Source organism: Mastigoproctus giganteus, chromosome 7 (genome assembly GCF_048544385.1).
Source record: "Mastigoproctus giganteus isolate SK-2022 chromosome 7, ASM4854438v1, whole genome shotgun sequence".
NCBI lineage: Eukaryota > Metazoa > Arthropoda > Arachnida > Uropygi > Thelyphonidae > Mastigoproctus > Mastigoproctus giganteus.
In genome coordinates this window covers 112,972,369-112,987,658 of record NC_143581.1, presented here as the reverse complement: position 1 = coordinate 112,987,658, position 15,290 = coordinate 112,972,369, and the positions used below count along the sequence as shown (strand labels likewise).

The 15,290-nt window shown below is 38.5% G+C and overlaps 1 protein-coding gene across 2 annotated transcripts in view; it reads right to left on the bottom strand.

Moving 5' to 3' along the window:
- Nucleotides 1-15,290, bottom strand: part of Npl4 (nuclear protein localization 4) — a 536,510-nt gene that overhangs the window by 283,688 nt on the left and 237,532 nt on the right. For both annotated transcript variants that reach the window (XM_090377858.1, XM_090377859.1), the window contains one exon: nucleotides 7,269-7,448. In XM_090377858.1, coding sequence (XP_090233984.1) covers nucleotides 7,269-7,448 — 180 coding nt within the window. The remainder of the gene's footprint in view (nucleotides 1-7,268; nucleotides 7,449-15,290) is intronic.

Here is a 15,290-nt window from a genome sequence, read left to right as displayed (position 1 = left end):
CATTTTTATCAAAAAGAGGGTTGGAGATAAATGTTAAAAAATCATGGACTCTTTCCATGGTAGCATCAGGAAAGCAAAAGTAGTTAAAAATTGAGTCCAGTAAGTTTCTTCTCGGGAATGAGGCTCTCCCAAATAAATCAGTGCAGGATAAATGCAGTTATTTGGGGGTTGAGTTTTCAGCCGCTGGCATAACCAAATTTGAAGCACGTATCAAGGTGGAGTTGGGTCAGCTTAAAAAGGTGCCATTAAAACCATAGCAGAGGCTATTTATATTGAAAACTTATCTAATCCCAAGGTACTATCATCGGTTAGTTCTTGGACGGATAACTGATGGGCGACTCAACTCAGTTGAAAAATGAACTAATGAGGCATATGGCAGAGAAGAAAAATGCATGGGATACTTACAAATTAACACATGACACAGAAACCTATGATAGATACAAGTTGATATGCAACCAAGTTACAAAGGAGGTTAGGCAGGCGAAGGCAGATTACGAGAAATCCTTGGCAAGGGATGCAAAGAAAAACAGCAAAGAGTTCTTTACTTATGTAAACTCTAAAAGGAAGGGGATGAATCAGATTGGTCCACTTGATATTGATGGGTCAACTGTTGATGATCCTGCTCAGGTAGCTAACAAACTAAATGAATATTTTGCATCGACATTCACACATGAGGAGTTATTCAGCAAGGGGAATGCCAGAAGTGTATTCAACTCTAGCAGTAAGCTACAGAATCTTGAAATAACTGGGAGTAAAGTGGAGGAGAAACTGTTGAAGATAAACACAAGAAAGGCACCCGGGGTGGATGGGATCTATCCAGTTATATTAAAGGAGGCAGCAAAGGAAGTAAGCAAACCCTTAGCCATAATTATGAGAGCTTCCTTGGACTCAGGGGAGGTACCCATAGACTGGAAATGTGCAAATGTGACCCCAATTCACAAAGGAGGATCAAAGGCTGACACAAGTAATTATAGACCTGTGAGCTTAACTTCTGTTCCAGGAAAATTAATGGAGGCACTGGTTAAAGAAGCACTGCAGGATCATTTAGACAAGACTTCAGTTATAGCTCAGACACAGCATGGTTTTGTTAAGGGAAAGTCTTGCCTGACCAACTTGATTGGATACTATGATGCAGTCACAAAAGAACTGGATGCAGGGAATAACTTTGATATTATATACTTGGATCTTAGAAAGGCTTTTGATACTGTTGCACATGGAAGACTACTACACAAATTGGAGCAGTGTGACATTGGAGGCAAATTGCTGCTATGGATAAAGGGGTGGTTGAGGGGGAGAAGACAGAGAGTGGTAATCAATGGACACTGCTCATTGTGGACTAATGTTATTAATGGAGTCCCTCAGGGCTCAGTGTTGGGTCCATTATTGTTTTCTGTATTTATAAATGATATTGATGATGGTATATCAAGCTTAATGTCCAAGTTTGCAGACGATACAAAGGTTGGCGGGGTTGTCAAGGACACTACTGACACTATGCTGCTGCAACAGGATCTGGAAAGGTTGAGCAGATGGGCTGAGAGGTGGCAAATGAAGTTTAACATTGACAAATGTAAAGTACTACACATGGGAAACAGCAACCCCAGAGCAACGTATCAACTCTGTGGTACTACACTGACAGTGATAGAGAATGAAAGGGACTTGGGGGTGGTTGTGCAGGCAGATATGAAGTTCTCTGGACAGTGCAGACGGGCTGCAAGAGTAGCTCATGGAGTATTGTCAATGATATACAGGAATTTTTCCAGCAGGGATAAGGAGGTGATTATTCCATTATATAAGGCAATGGTCAGGCCACACCTAGAGTACTGTATACAGGTCTGGAGGCCTCATTTCAAGAAGGATGTAGAGCTGCTGGAACGAGTACAGAGAAGGGCAACAAGATTAGTGAATGGAACAAAGGGGTGCTCTTACGAAGAAAGGCTTAAGTTTTGCAAATTGCAGTGTCTGGAGACTAGGCACCAGCGAGGTGATCTGATAGAGGTGTATAAAGCCTTGAATGGTTTAAGCATGCTCAATGCTGATGGGATTCTTCCTCTAGCTCAGAAAAATCACCTGAGAGGGCATAAATTCAAATTGAGGAAAGACAGATGTAGGATAGACGTGCGGAAATTTGCCTTTAGCCAGCGGGTGGTTGGTTGGTGGAACAGACTTCCATCCCTTGTGGTGGAGGTTGATAGCCTAAATAAGTTTAAGGCTCAGCTGGACAGGTATTTTGAACGAACAGAGGGGTGAAGTGGAAGTGGGTTTTTTTTTTTTTTTTTTGGCTGATGCTGCATAAGCTTGCTTTCTTGCATCAAATGCCTCTACTAATGCTAATGCTAAATGCTAAAAAAAAGATAAGAAAAGCAGTACACAGGTGGCTGAACCTCCCCAAAGACGTCCCAAACCCATATTTTTATGCCATCATTCAGGATGGGGGGCTCGCTATACCTTTTCTAAGGTGGAGTGTCCCTATCCTGAAAAAGAATAGAATGGATAAGCTGGCTTTCTCTGAATCCTTGTTAATTAGGAAATTGGTTGAGAAGCCTCATTTCCATAGGGAGAAATGAAAAGTGTCTCAGATAAGTTTGGATGGCAGAGTGGAAATAAATAATAAAACTGCTGTGAATAATAGATGGAAGACGCTCCTTTACTCCTCGGTGGATGGTCGTGTTCTGCAGGAATCCTCCCTTGTCCTGGGTCAGCATCGCTGGGTTTGGGATTGGATCCGGTTCCTGACTGGTCACAAATTTATCGAACTGGTCAGGACCCAAATAAATGCCCTTCCTACCCTCTCCAGAACATCAAGAGGATGATCTTCAGATCGGAACTGTAGAGGAGGCTGCTTAGCAGCTGAAACCTTGGCCCATGTAGTGCTCTGCTGTCATCGGTTCCAGCGGGTAAGACTTCCGATTATGCTATTTTAAAAATAGTTAACAATAGACTGACTCGGCGAGGATGGAGGACTCTTGTAGAGCCCCTGCAGACTCCCTCAGTTTACAACAACTGAGGGAATCCGCAAGACCAATCTGATATGTACACGACGTCAGTCCACGTACATTTTTGAAGCTCAGATCGTAGGAGCGGGAGATGGTTTGGAGGCTGCACATCGACTAAAGAGACGAAAATACCATATGAACAAGGACATGAAGAAACAAATAAGTCTCAGGAAGGAAACAAACTCGTAGTGTCGACCATAACCTTGTCTTATCAGGGTATATGGTCGAAGACTTCTTCTAAACTCTTGTTAGATCTTGGTCTTACCAAATCTGACATAAGTAATCTCTGTCAGGGTGCTTTAGGGGACCTATGGTTGTTGGCTTAGACATCAGCATACAGGGAAGTGTTGAATAAACAGTTTGGGAGAACTTGAGACATAAAAGCGGGTCCTGGAAGAAGAAGGACCAGTGAGCTAAGCCTAAGGAAGATGTCGACTTCGGTCAAGATAACGTCCAGAGTCGTTCAGATTCACTGAGGAATTGTTTGCTGATTGGGCCAGTGCGACATCTTAAGCTAGTAAGTCGAAACAATACAAGTATGAAAGTGTCTGTAAGCATGATTGATGAAATGGTTTCGTTCTAGTTCATAGAACTTATATTTTTATTGTAACACACATAACTTTATCTACAGGTTATTTGAAAATTTTGACAAGCATGATGTGTCATATTATGCTTATATTAATGGAAAGAGTGAAGTGTGTATGTTCTTTCTTGTAAATATATCATGTTATGTTTTTGTGTTATATAAATGTTTCTCTTTTCTCTGCCAAAACCTCTCATTCAACCAGAGAGCAATAGAGTTAGTGTTAAAGTATGATTAAAAGTTTATTGCGGCATCGAGTAAATTATTTGCATAATTGCTCGATGTTAATCACAACCCTAAAGTCCGAACTGCGGGATGGAGAAGGGAAATGAACTTCTTCTCTGATCTGAGGGTTATTGTTTGTTTGTTATTTGGTTTTTAGGAGCATTAGCAACTAAGGCCATATTGCTCCGGGAATATGCGGTGGTCATTCCCCTGACCTTTCCGCATCCTCCGTATTTGGTGGTGATGGGCTCGAACGCCGGTCTAATCAAGAAGCATGTGCTATGCACTGCTGCTCCTTCCCACCTGGCTACGGAGGCACCGTTCTGAGGGTATACGAGACTTTGTCTTATGATACCACTAGATGATAACAGAAGAGTGGAAGTTGACACCAGACAATACCACTAGATGAACATGTTAAGTTAAAATGAGATAGCCAAAAACGCCTTAACCACACTAAGAACAAAAAGTATTAGTTACGCCTAGTCTGGCTATAGCTTTGCGGCCATGCCCTAGAGCCCCACGAAGGATAGAGGAGAATATGGCGGGGTAACAATATTAAAGGAAGCAGCAAAGGAAGTAAGCAAACCCTTAGCCAGAATTATGAGAGCTTTCTCAGACTCAGGGGAGGTACCCATCTGGAATTGTGCAAATGTGACCCCAATTAACAAAAGAGGAACAAAGGGTGGCACAAGTAATTACAGACCGGTTAGTTTAACTTCTGTTCTAGGGAAATTAATGGAGGCACTGGTAAAAGAAGCACTGCAGGATCATCTAGACAAGACATCAGTTATAGCTCAGACACAACATGGATTTGATAAGGGGAAGTTGTGTGTGACCAATTTGATTGGATGCTATGATGTGGTCAGAAAGGAACTAGATGCAAAGCTTTTGATACTGTGGCAGAGGAAGACTGCTTTACAAATTGGAGCAGTGTGGTATTGGGGATATTGCTGCTATGGATAAAGAGATGGTTGAGTGGGAGAAGACAGAGTGGTAATCAATGGACACCGCTCTTCTTGGACTAATGTTATTAGTGGAGTCCCTCAGGGTTCAGAGTTGGGTACATTGTTGTTTTCTGTATTTATTAATGATATTGATGAAGGAATATCAGGCTTAATGTCTTAAGTTTTCCAGACAATACGAAGGTTGGCGGGGTTGTTAATGACAGTATGCTTCTGCAACAGGATCTACAAAAGTTGAGCAGATGGGCTGAGAGGTGGCAACTGAAGTTTAACATTGACATATGTAAAGCACTGCATATGGGTAGCAGCAACCACCAGAGTAACATATCAACTGTGTGGTATTCAGGGTGGTAGAGAATGAAAAGGTCCTGGGTTAGTTGTGCAGTCAGATATGAAGTTTTTTTCTGAGCAGTGCAAACAGGCTGTGATTGCAACCTGTTTGTGATACAGGTCTTGAGGCCTCATTTTAGGAAGGATGTAGAGCATACAATTACAGAGAAGGGCAACAAGAATCGTGAATGGAACAAAGGGTTGCTCTTAAGAAGAAAGGCTTGATGTTTTGCAAATTACAGTGTCTGGAGACTAGGCAACTGCGAGGTGATCTGATTGAGGTGTATAAGGCCTTGAATGGTTTGAACATGCTCAATGCTGATGTGATTCTTCCTCTTGTCCAGATTAATTTCCTGAGGGAACATAAATTTAAATTGAGGAAAGACAGTTGCAGAAGAGATGAGCGAAATTTGCCATTAGCCAGTGGGTCTAAAACGACAGATGGAAGAAACTTCCATCTGTCGTTTTAGAAGTTGACAGCTTACATAAATTCAAGATAGAACTAGATAAACATTTGGAGTGAATGGATGGGTGAAATAGGGAAGGGGTGGTTTTTTTTTTTTTTTTTTTTTGCTAATGCTGTATAAAAGCTCACTTTCTTGCAAAATATGCCTCTACTTAATGCTAACACCAAAATGGAATGATTGGTAAAATCTGAAAATAGAAGTTTGTATTTGTTAATGTACACAGAAATCACGAAGGTTAAAATGTGCAATTCTTCCAAATTTTTATTATTGTACCACTAATTAATGCAAAAATGGCACCTAGCATGACTTTATTATGAGAGAAACAGAAGAATAAAAACTTTTTTATCATATTATTTGCATATCACATTTTCAAGCTTTACTAATTTTGACTTTGCAGTGTGATCAACACCATTTAACCCTCTAGCTATTACCCTGGTGTATTTTGTAGAGCAAAAAACAATTTAGAACTTCAAATAATGACAGTATTTTTTGGTGTTTTTCAAATATGATATTTCGATCTACATTATTAATAATTTTATTTTTTATGTGGAAAAACATAGCAATAAAAAAATTCTTTACAGCTCCATGTTTGCACATGGAATGAGCACAGATATTAACACAAGAGTTTATACAAGTTACATACCAACTCCTGTAGAACTTTCATTTCATCTTTAATTTCCCCTACATTGCTTTCTCCGAGATTCAGTCTTAAGATAGTCCAACATACTTTTTTTTTTCTATTTTTTTTTTGAATAATAAGACTGATTTTACTTTTTTCATATATCCAATATATTATCAGCATGAAGAATAAAATTTTTAAGTATTCTATTTTACACTACATTTTGCCTTTTTTCCCAAAAGACTGATTGATTAAAAAAATACAGTAGCATAACAGTTTATTTATAAAGCATTTTAAGAGAACAATAACCATGTTTCTTAGTTTAGAGATTATTCATTTGCACAATCTCACTTATGTTAAGTGCAGCACAGCTGTTACCAGGTATCAATCATTGTTTAAGTTAATTAGCATTAATAGAGGCATATCATGCAAGAAAGCAAGCTTATATACAGCATCAGCCAAAAAACCCTTCACATTTCACCCATCCATTCACTCGAAATGTTAATCTAGTTCAGCCTTGAATTTATTTAAGCTGTCAACTTCCACAATGACAGATGGAAGTTTGTTCCAGCAATTAACTACCCGCTGGGTAAAGGCAAATTTCCGCACATCTATTCTGCTGTCTTTCCTCAATTTGAATTTACGTCCCCTCAGGCAATTGATCTGGGCAAGAGGGAGAGTCCCATCAGCATTGAGCTTGCTCAAACCATTCAAGGTCTTATATGCCTCAATTAGATCACCTCGCAGGTGCCTAGTCTCCAGAATTTAATTTGAATTTACGATTCAAATCATCAAATAAGAAAGCAGTGTGCTTTTGAAATGTGTTATTATTATAAATTGAAGGGTTCAAATCTCAAATTAATTGTTAGAGTACTAAAAAAGGAGTAATGGTTTGAAATACTGTTTTAAAGCTAAGATCAGTTTCAAACTTGCACTTTCACAATAACTGGGATCACATAAAAAAAAGTTAAAATAAGAAAGAGTTAAAATTATTTTAAAAACATTTTTATCATAAGCAACTTCAAATATCTGAAACACTTTTGTACATATTAAATTACAAAATATTTAAATTTATCACAAAGATTTTACCTGAGGTGGTTCATATATGGCTGCAACAGTGGCTTTAATTCCCAAAGGCACATCTTTGTGATGTTCATATTTTCCATACAAAAAGCCTAATCTCTGATAACCTGTACATCTCCAGTAATCTAAAAATCTTTCCACAAGAGATGGATTCTCAAATACTACATTATCAACATGTCGATATCGCTAAAGAAATATCACCAATAGCATTAAATGTAACATATGAATTTCAAAGTAAATCACAAATGAATTGGACTTAAAATTAATAATATCAACATAGTGTACTTTGATTATTTAATTTATACCATATGAAATCAGCTTATTCTGGTTGCTACTCTAATGTCATATCAAAGATATACATTAAGATAATCATTATATTACAAAATATACAGCTCAAGACTGGGTGCATCCGTGTGAGTGTTAAATCCACTTGAATATTCCTCAGAACTCTGCTGTGGTCTTAGTCAGTTAATGTATATAAGTGCACTTTACTTCAAGCATTTAGCAAAAATAAGAATTCATGATTTATAGCAACAAAAAAAAAAAAGGCAACTTTTATAGAACTGAAGTCATTTTGTTTCTGTGTCTGCCACAATACACAGTTTAGGGATACCCTATGTGATAAGTATGAAAAAAGAAAAAAAAAAAACCTTTTTTTCTCTTTTAAGAAAAAGATTTATATCATTATCTATCATCGTTCCGCCTTTCCATGGGTCGATGTATGAAGCCTTGCCACCATGCCCTGTTCGTAAAAAAGATTTATAATGCACTAATTTTAATTTTGAGGAAATTCAACAAATCATTCTTTTAAAGTCAGATATAAAATTTATTCAAAATTAATTCACTGAGATTTGAATAATTACATGCAGACAGCCAAAGAAATAACTGCTAGATTTCTACTGGCCCAATAGAAATTTGAGATAGCCTGACAGGTCTTTCCTCACTGACTAGTCTCTTTAAAAAGGGGCTTAGAGGGAAACAGGCATTCTGTGTGTTATCAGGCAATCAGTCTAAAACACTGATGGATCCAATATCTTTCTATCTCAGAAGATTTAGGAGGAGTCTGGTTGGCCTGCCTCCCTAAAATCTACTCATGTACACCTCAATGGTAAGCCCTGTTACCTCACTTAGGTGGCAAAGAACGTGTAGAGTGGTTCTCTTCAAGACGCCAGGTCAGCGTGAAGAGGAAAAGACCAAACCCTCCAGCACATGACAGCACAATGAAACAAATGGCCCTCAGTCCCCAGCGGCTTTCATCCCCCCCCCCTCTTACGGTAGAGAGAGAATCAGAGTGGAAGCAGAGGGTGCTAAGAATCTCCGGGTACGACCAGGCTGCCATGCACGGAAACTGAACTTGGCCTGTTACAACGTAAGATCGCTCATCGGTGAAGACAGGATATTAGAGCTGGAAAAGGAATTAGTAAATGTGAACTGGAATATCATCGGTTCGGCTGGAACTAGAAGAAGAAATGAATCACTTATAATTTTATCAAGTGGAAATCTGCAGTACATCAATGGAAACAGTGAAAGGAGCAAAGGTGGAGTTGGCTTTCTGGTCCATAAAGATATAAAAAACACCATTTTGGAATTCAAAAGTACATCACCAAGGGTGTCAAAGACTACTATTCAGGATTTCTAAGAGCTATAAGCTAAACGTTACAATGATTTTTGTGCCAACATCAAGCCATGATGACGAGGAGGTTGACGAAATGTACATCGAAATTGAGTCTTCTAGATTAGAAGAAAACCCGCTACACTATCAGTTATAGGGAACTTCATGCTAAGATTGGAAAGAGACAAAACAGCACAGAAAGGGGAACTATAGGAAATTTTGGAATTGGTGAAAGACTCATGGAATTTGCAGAATCTCAAGGATTGTCAGTAATGAACACTTTTATCAAGAAAAGGATGAACAGAAAGTGGGCATGGAAGAGCCCACTTTCTGTTCATCCTTTTCTTGATTTTCCTTTTCTTGATAATATGAAGGTCTTTGAGATTTGAGATAACAGAAGAGGAGAAAAAGCAGTATGCACTGGAACTTAAGAACAAGTTTGAGCTTCTGCAGACTGTTCAGGACCAAGAAATCGACGAGGAATATTACAACATTCTGAAAGTGATGAAGCCCAAGAAACCTATAGGAAAAAAGAAATACAAAGAAGAAAAAATTAGTCAAGAAACACTTGTCAGGATGAACTGAAGACAACAAATGAAGAAAAAGATAAACACTGACAAGGAGAAAATTCAGTATATGAGTTATGCAAAGCCATTAGAAAGAGACTCAGAGAGGTCAAAAGAAGATTTAACACAAGAAAAGTAGAATAAGCATTAAGGGAAAACAAAGGACTTAAATCAGCAGCCATGAGCAGTAATACAGAAAGACAAATGATACTGAAACTGAAGAATAGCGATGTGTACTTATAAATAGCAGAGAAGGCATAATTCAAATAGCAGAAGACTACTATTAGGAATTATACAAGGAGCGAGGGAATGATGCCACAAGGAGGGGGGGGAGATGGATTACAAATTAGTAACACATATGACATACCCGATATTCCTCCTGATGAGGTAGAACATGTGTTGAAGAAACTGAAGAATCAGAAAGCCCTGGGGGGAATATCAAGTTATTGTACAGTTGTTAAAATTGGGAAGAGACATGGCACAAAAACTGGCAAGACTCTTCACAAAATGCATTAGAAAAGGTGTGATGCCTAAGGAGTGGAATAATGCAACCATAGTTTTGCTGCATAAGTAAGGAGATAAATCAGAAATTGGAAATTATAGACCAGTTATCTTGTTATCTCACATCTACAAGTTGTTCACAAGGGTCATTACTAACAGATTAGAAAGAATACTTGATGAGAATCAACCGAAAGAGCAAGCTGGCTTTAGGACAGGTTTCTCAACTATGGATCACCTTCAAGTAATGTCACAGCTAATGGAGAAACCAAATGAATATAAAGCACCATTATGACTGTCATTTGTGGATTATGAAAAGGCATTTGACTCCATACAGCATAAGGCAATGTTTTGGGCACCTGAAAGACAAGGAATAGATATCCCATATATTATGATTTTGAAGAAAATACATGAGAATGCTACCTCCTTTATTAGACTAGACAAAGACAGTAGCAAATTTAAAATTGAGAAAGGAGTTCGACAAGGAGACAATATCTCCAAAGTTCTTTACTGCAGCATTTGAGGAAGCTTTCAGAACATTACACTGGTCACAGAAAGGAGTCAATATGAATGGAGAGTACCTAAACCATTCACGATTTGCAGATGACATTGTAGTCATAAGCCATGATCTGAAAGAATTAGAGGAAAATCTTAATCAGTTATGCAGAGTTAGTAAGTATTTTGGACTAAAGATGAATATGGATGAAATAAAAGTAATGATGAACAAGTATGTCATAGAATGATTGAAGGAGCAGTAATTGAAAAGATGGAGTCATATACTTATCTGGGACAAGTCATCAGCTGTAATAATGATAAATGGCTGGAAGTCAAGAGAAGAATAAATTTTGGATGGATAGCATTCAGGAAATATAGTCCCATACTGAGGAGCAATATCGCAATTTGTCTGAAACGTAAAATAATGAACCAATGTATACTCCCCACCATGACTTATGGAAGTGAAACTTGGGCACTCACCAAAAGAATGGAAGAGAAGCTGAGAACTACATAGCAAAGAATGGAACAAATTATATTGGGAATCAGACTGTTAGATAAGAAGAGAAACACATGTATTAGGCAGCAAACTCAAGTAAAGGACATTCTTATCAAAACTAAAGAACTGAAATGGTGTTGGGCAGGACACATAGCTCAAAGACGTGATGACAGATAGTCTATGAAAATAACAGAATGGTACCCAAGAGGAGCTAGATGAAAACTTGGAAGACAACGGCAGAGATGGACAGACGAAATTCATGAGTTTGTGGGTAGTAAATGGATAGATATTGCACAAAACAGATGGAACTGGAAAGTTGTTGGAGAGGCCTTCTTCCTGTAGTGGATTAATAACGGCCAATGATGATGATAAAATTTAATCAAAATTAATTCACTGAGATTTGAATAATTACATACAGACAGCCAAAGAAATAACTGCCAGATTTCTGCTGGACCAATAGAAATTTGAGATAGCCTCACAAATTGCTTTAAAAAAAAAAAATAGATATAGAATTTCACTAAAACCCATCTGTTTGGGTATTTTTTTTTTTTTTTTTTTTTTTTTATGTAAACCCTAAACACGAGAGGTATTAGAACCTATAGTACTTAGTACCGTGCTTGCGTTGGAGATTGAGAAGACGAAAGAAGATATTTGTTGACATTGGACTTAACTTCTGTAGACTGTAATTTTCAGGAAATACATATGAACGAAGATTGTTCCAGAAAATGGCTGTTGAATGAATAAACGAGGAAGATGAAAAGTTGGTTCTGTGGGTTTTAAGTTGGACAGTAAATGGATGTTGGCTGGTGGCGGCACGTGTTTTGATTGTTTTGAAAGAGAGAGTGGGAATTATAGAAGCCAATTTTGAAGAATAATGCCCCGGAAGTATCTGTAGAAGAGGCATGCAGCAGAAACAGTACGTCTATGACACAGTGAGTGGAGAAACTCTGTTAGAGATGAATGATTAATTAACCTAACTGCCCTCTTCTGAATGGAATCAAGAAGCCTGAGAGAGGTTTTGGGGGCACCACCCCAGATGTGGGAACAATATTCCATGCCAGGGTGAATTTGCGATTTATACAGAGTGAGTTTGGAAGAAAAGTAATGCCAAGAGCGAAAGAGAAAACCAAGTTTTTTAAATGCAGAGGAAGCAATATTTGTAATGTGCTTGTGCCAAGGGAGATTAGAAGTCAGGGTAATCCCCAAAAGAGATATATCATTTTGCCTAGAAATCAGAGTGTCACTAAAGTTAAGCATAGGAGCAGAAGAATCCTTTTTGAGAGATATAAGACAAGACTGAGTTTTAGAAGAATTGAAATCAACTAAGTTTTCTTTGCCCCACTGGAGAATTTCCTGAAGATCAGCATTTAAGGAATTGGTAGCAGATTTTCGAGAAGTTGAAGTTGATTGAGCAGGAGAAGGTTTCTCAAAATGGAAAGTGGAATGCAATGTGCTATCATCGGCAAAACTCTGGATAGGATTTCCAGTCAATGGAAGAAGGTCATTAATATACAAGAGGAAAAGAGTGGGAGAAAGAACTGAACCATTGGGGACACCAGCATTAATGGAGATGCTAGAAAACAGAGAGCCATCTACCCTCACCTTCAGTGAGCGATCAGAGAGAAAACTGGATAACCAATTACTAAAAACAGTTGGCAAACCATAAGATGGAAGCTAGTTTAGAAGACCTTTATGCCAAACACGATTGAAAGCCTTTGAGATGTCAAGAGCAACTACTTGTGTTTCACCGAACCTTTCCATTGAATTAGTCCATAAATGGGTAACATAAGCCAGAATATCTCCAGTGGATTGACACTGACGGAATCCATACTGGTGATTGTTGATCAGACGGAAGGTTTCTAGGTAGTTTAAGAGTTGGGGGTTAATTGATTTCTCCATTACTTTAGAAAGAGTAGAAGTAATTGCAATGGGACGATAATTGGATGGGAGGGTTTTGTCACACTTTTTAGGAACTGTCTGGATATGAACAAATTTCCAAGCAGAAGGAAAAACACCTTTGGAATAAGAAAGTGAAAAAAGGCGGCAAAGAATAGGAGTAAGTTCAGAAGCACAGGTTTTGAGAACAAGTGGAGAAATACCATCAGGACCTGGAGCTTTCTTAGCATCAAGATTCATCAAAATCCTTCTGATATACTTTTAACAGAAGACCACAGGAGGCATTGAATGGAGCGTGTTGGGAATAGTGGGAGGTGTTTTACCAAGATCATTAATATATGAGCTGGAAGAAAAATGGGATGCTAGCAGTTCAGCTTTATCCTTGATTGAAGTGACAACAGAAACATCTGGTTTAGACAGAGGTGGGAGCAGAGATGGGCAAAAGTTGCGGCCAATAGCTTTTGCAAGAGACCAGAATGCTCGGCTACCATTTCGGCAAGAAGCAAGTTTTCTATTCTTAGCTTGTTAAAACTCTAGTTTCAACTGATTAATAACTGCTTTAAAATTGTTGCAAGCTTTTGTGTAGGCAGAAAATGAAACTGGAGAATTAGAAACAAGCCAATTACGATATGCAACATTCTTCTCTTGAACAGCCTTAGCACATTTATTGGAAAACCAAGGTTTATTTAAAGCACGAGATTTTAAAGTGGAGTGTAGGATAAAGGATTCCATTCCTGCAAGAATAATTTCACTGACACGATCTGAGCAAACGTTGACATCAGAAGTTTTGAAACAGTAATCCAACCAAGGAAAAGAAGAAAAGAAGTCTTGCAGGTCATCCCATTTTGCATTCTTGTAATGCCAAACAACACGAGGTTGGGAATAACCATGAGATAAAGGTTCCATTGGAGAAGAGACAATCACCAAGTTGTGATCTGAAGTGCCTAAAGGATTTCTCACTTCGACCATGTACTTAGAAGGGTTGTTTGTGAGAAAAAGATCAAGCGTATTGGCAGTATGATTAGGATTGTCCGGTATTCTTGTAGATAAATGAACAATCTGTGCAAGGTCATTAGTAATTGCAAAAGCCTCAGCATCCCGACCAGCTGGGTCAGTGTGACTAGAAAACCGAAGCCAGCTGGAGTTGTGAACATTAAAATCACCAAGGAAAATTACCTCACTGTTAGGAAACTTGGACAGGAGAAAGTCAAGTTGCAAAGAGAGGAAATCAAAGAGCTCCAAGTGATTAGTGGAGCTGGGAGAATGGTAGAGACAACAGATGAATTTGACACAATGAGGTAGAGAGATTTTAAGCCAGAGACGATCAAAGAGAGGATATTCCAAATTGCCAAGTCTCTGATAGGGAATATCAGAACAGACATATGCACAAGTACCACCTTTGAGGCAAAAGGAATCATACAGCAAATAATTCGGGCATCTGAGATGAGCAGTAGTTGAATCAACCGATAACAGAGATTCTTTCAGAAAAAGTACATGGGGTTTGGAAGACTGCAAGTGGAAATGGACATCGTTGAGATTAGAATCTCAACGATTAGAAGTGCTTGGGAGATTTAGATCTTTTCGCAGATAAGTTTGCTCTATTAGTTTGACAATTCATGGTGTATTCAATAGTAAGAAAAAGTGGGTGGGATATGCTGTATGAAGTAATACAATTTTTGGATATGGCGTGCAGGTGGTAGATGACTTTCATCAACCGGTGAAATACCACCACTTTTCTTATTGGAGGCTTGAAGTGGTGAAACCCATGTTTAGTCTCTAGAGCAAAGTTTCCGGCATCCCCCTCCCCCATACTTCTCCTGCAACCCATGCACGGTACTAAGTACTATAGGTTTTGATACCTTTCGTGTTTGGGGTTTTCATAAAAAAAAAAAAAAAAAAAACACACACATGGTAAGAATATACCGAGATCCTTGACATACGTGGCCTCGACAATGCTCACCGCATACACACTACTCTGATTCCCTCCAGTCACTATCTGGCAGAGTAGAGGTAGCAACCTGAAGGACCAAGGGTGTTGACCTTTTAGATGTGGACAAACAGAAAAATGTGTTTTCTCTTTAGTCTGATTTTAATGAAATTTGGGATGGCTATTATATAGCATTAGCAGAGGCATTTGATGCAAGAAAGCAAGCTTATGCAGCATCAGCCAAAAAAAAAAAAAAAAAAAACACTTCCACTTCACCCCTCTGTTCGTTCAAAATACCTGTCCAGCTGAGCCTTAAACTTATTTAGGCTATCAACTTCCACGACAATGGATGGAAGTCTGTTCCACCAACCAACCACACGCTGGCTAAAGGAAAATTTCCGCACATCTATCCTACATCTATCTTTCCTCAATTTGATTTTATGCCCTCTCAGGTAATAATTCTGAGCGAGAGGAAGAATCCCATCAGCATTGAGCATGCTCAAACCATTCAAGGCCTTATACACCTCATCAGATCACC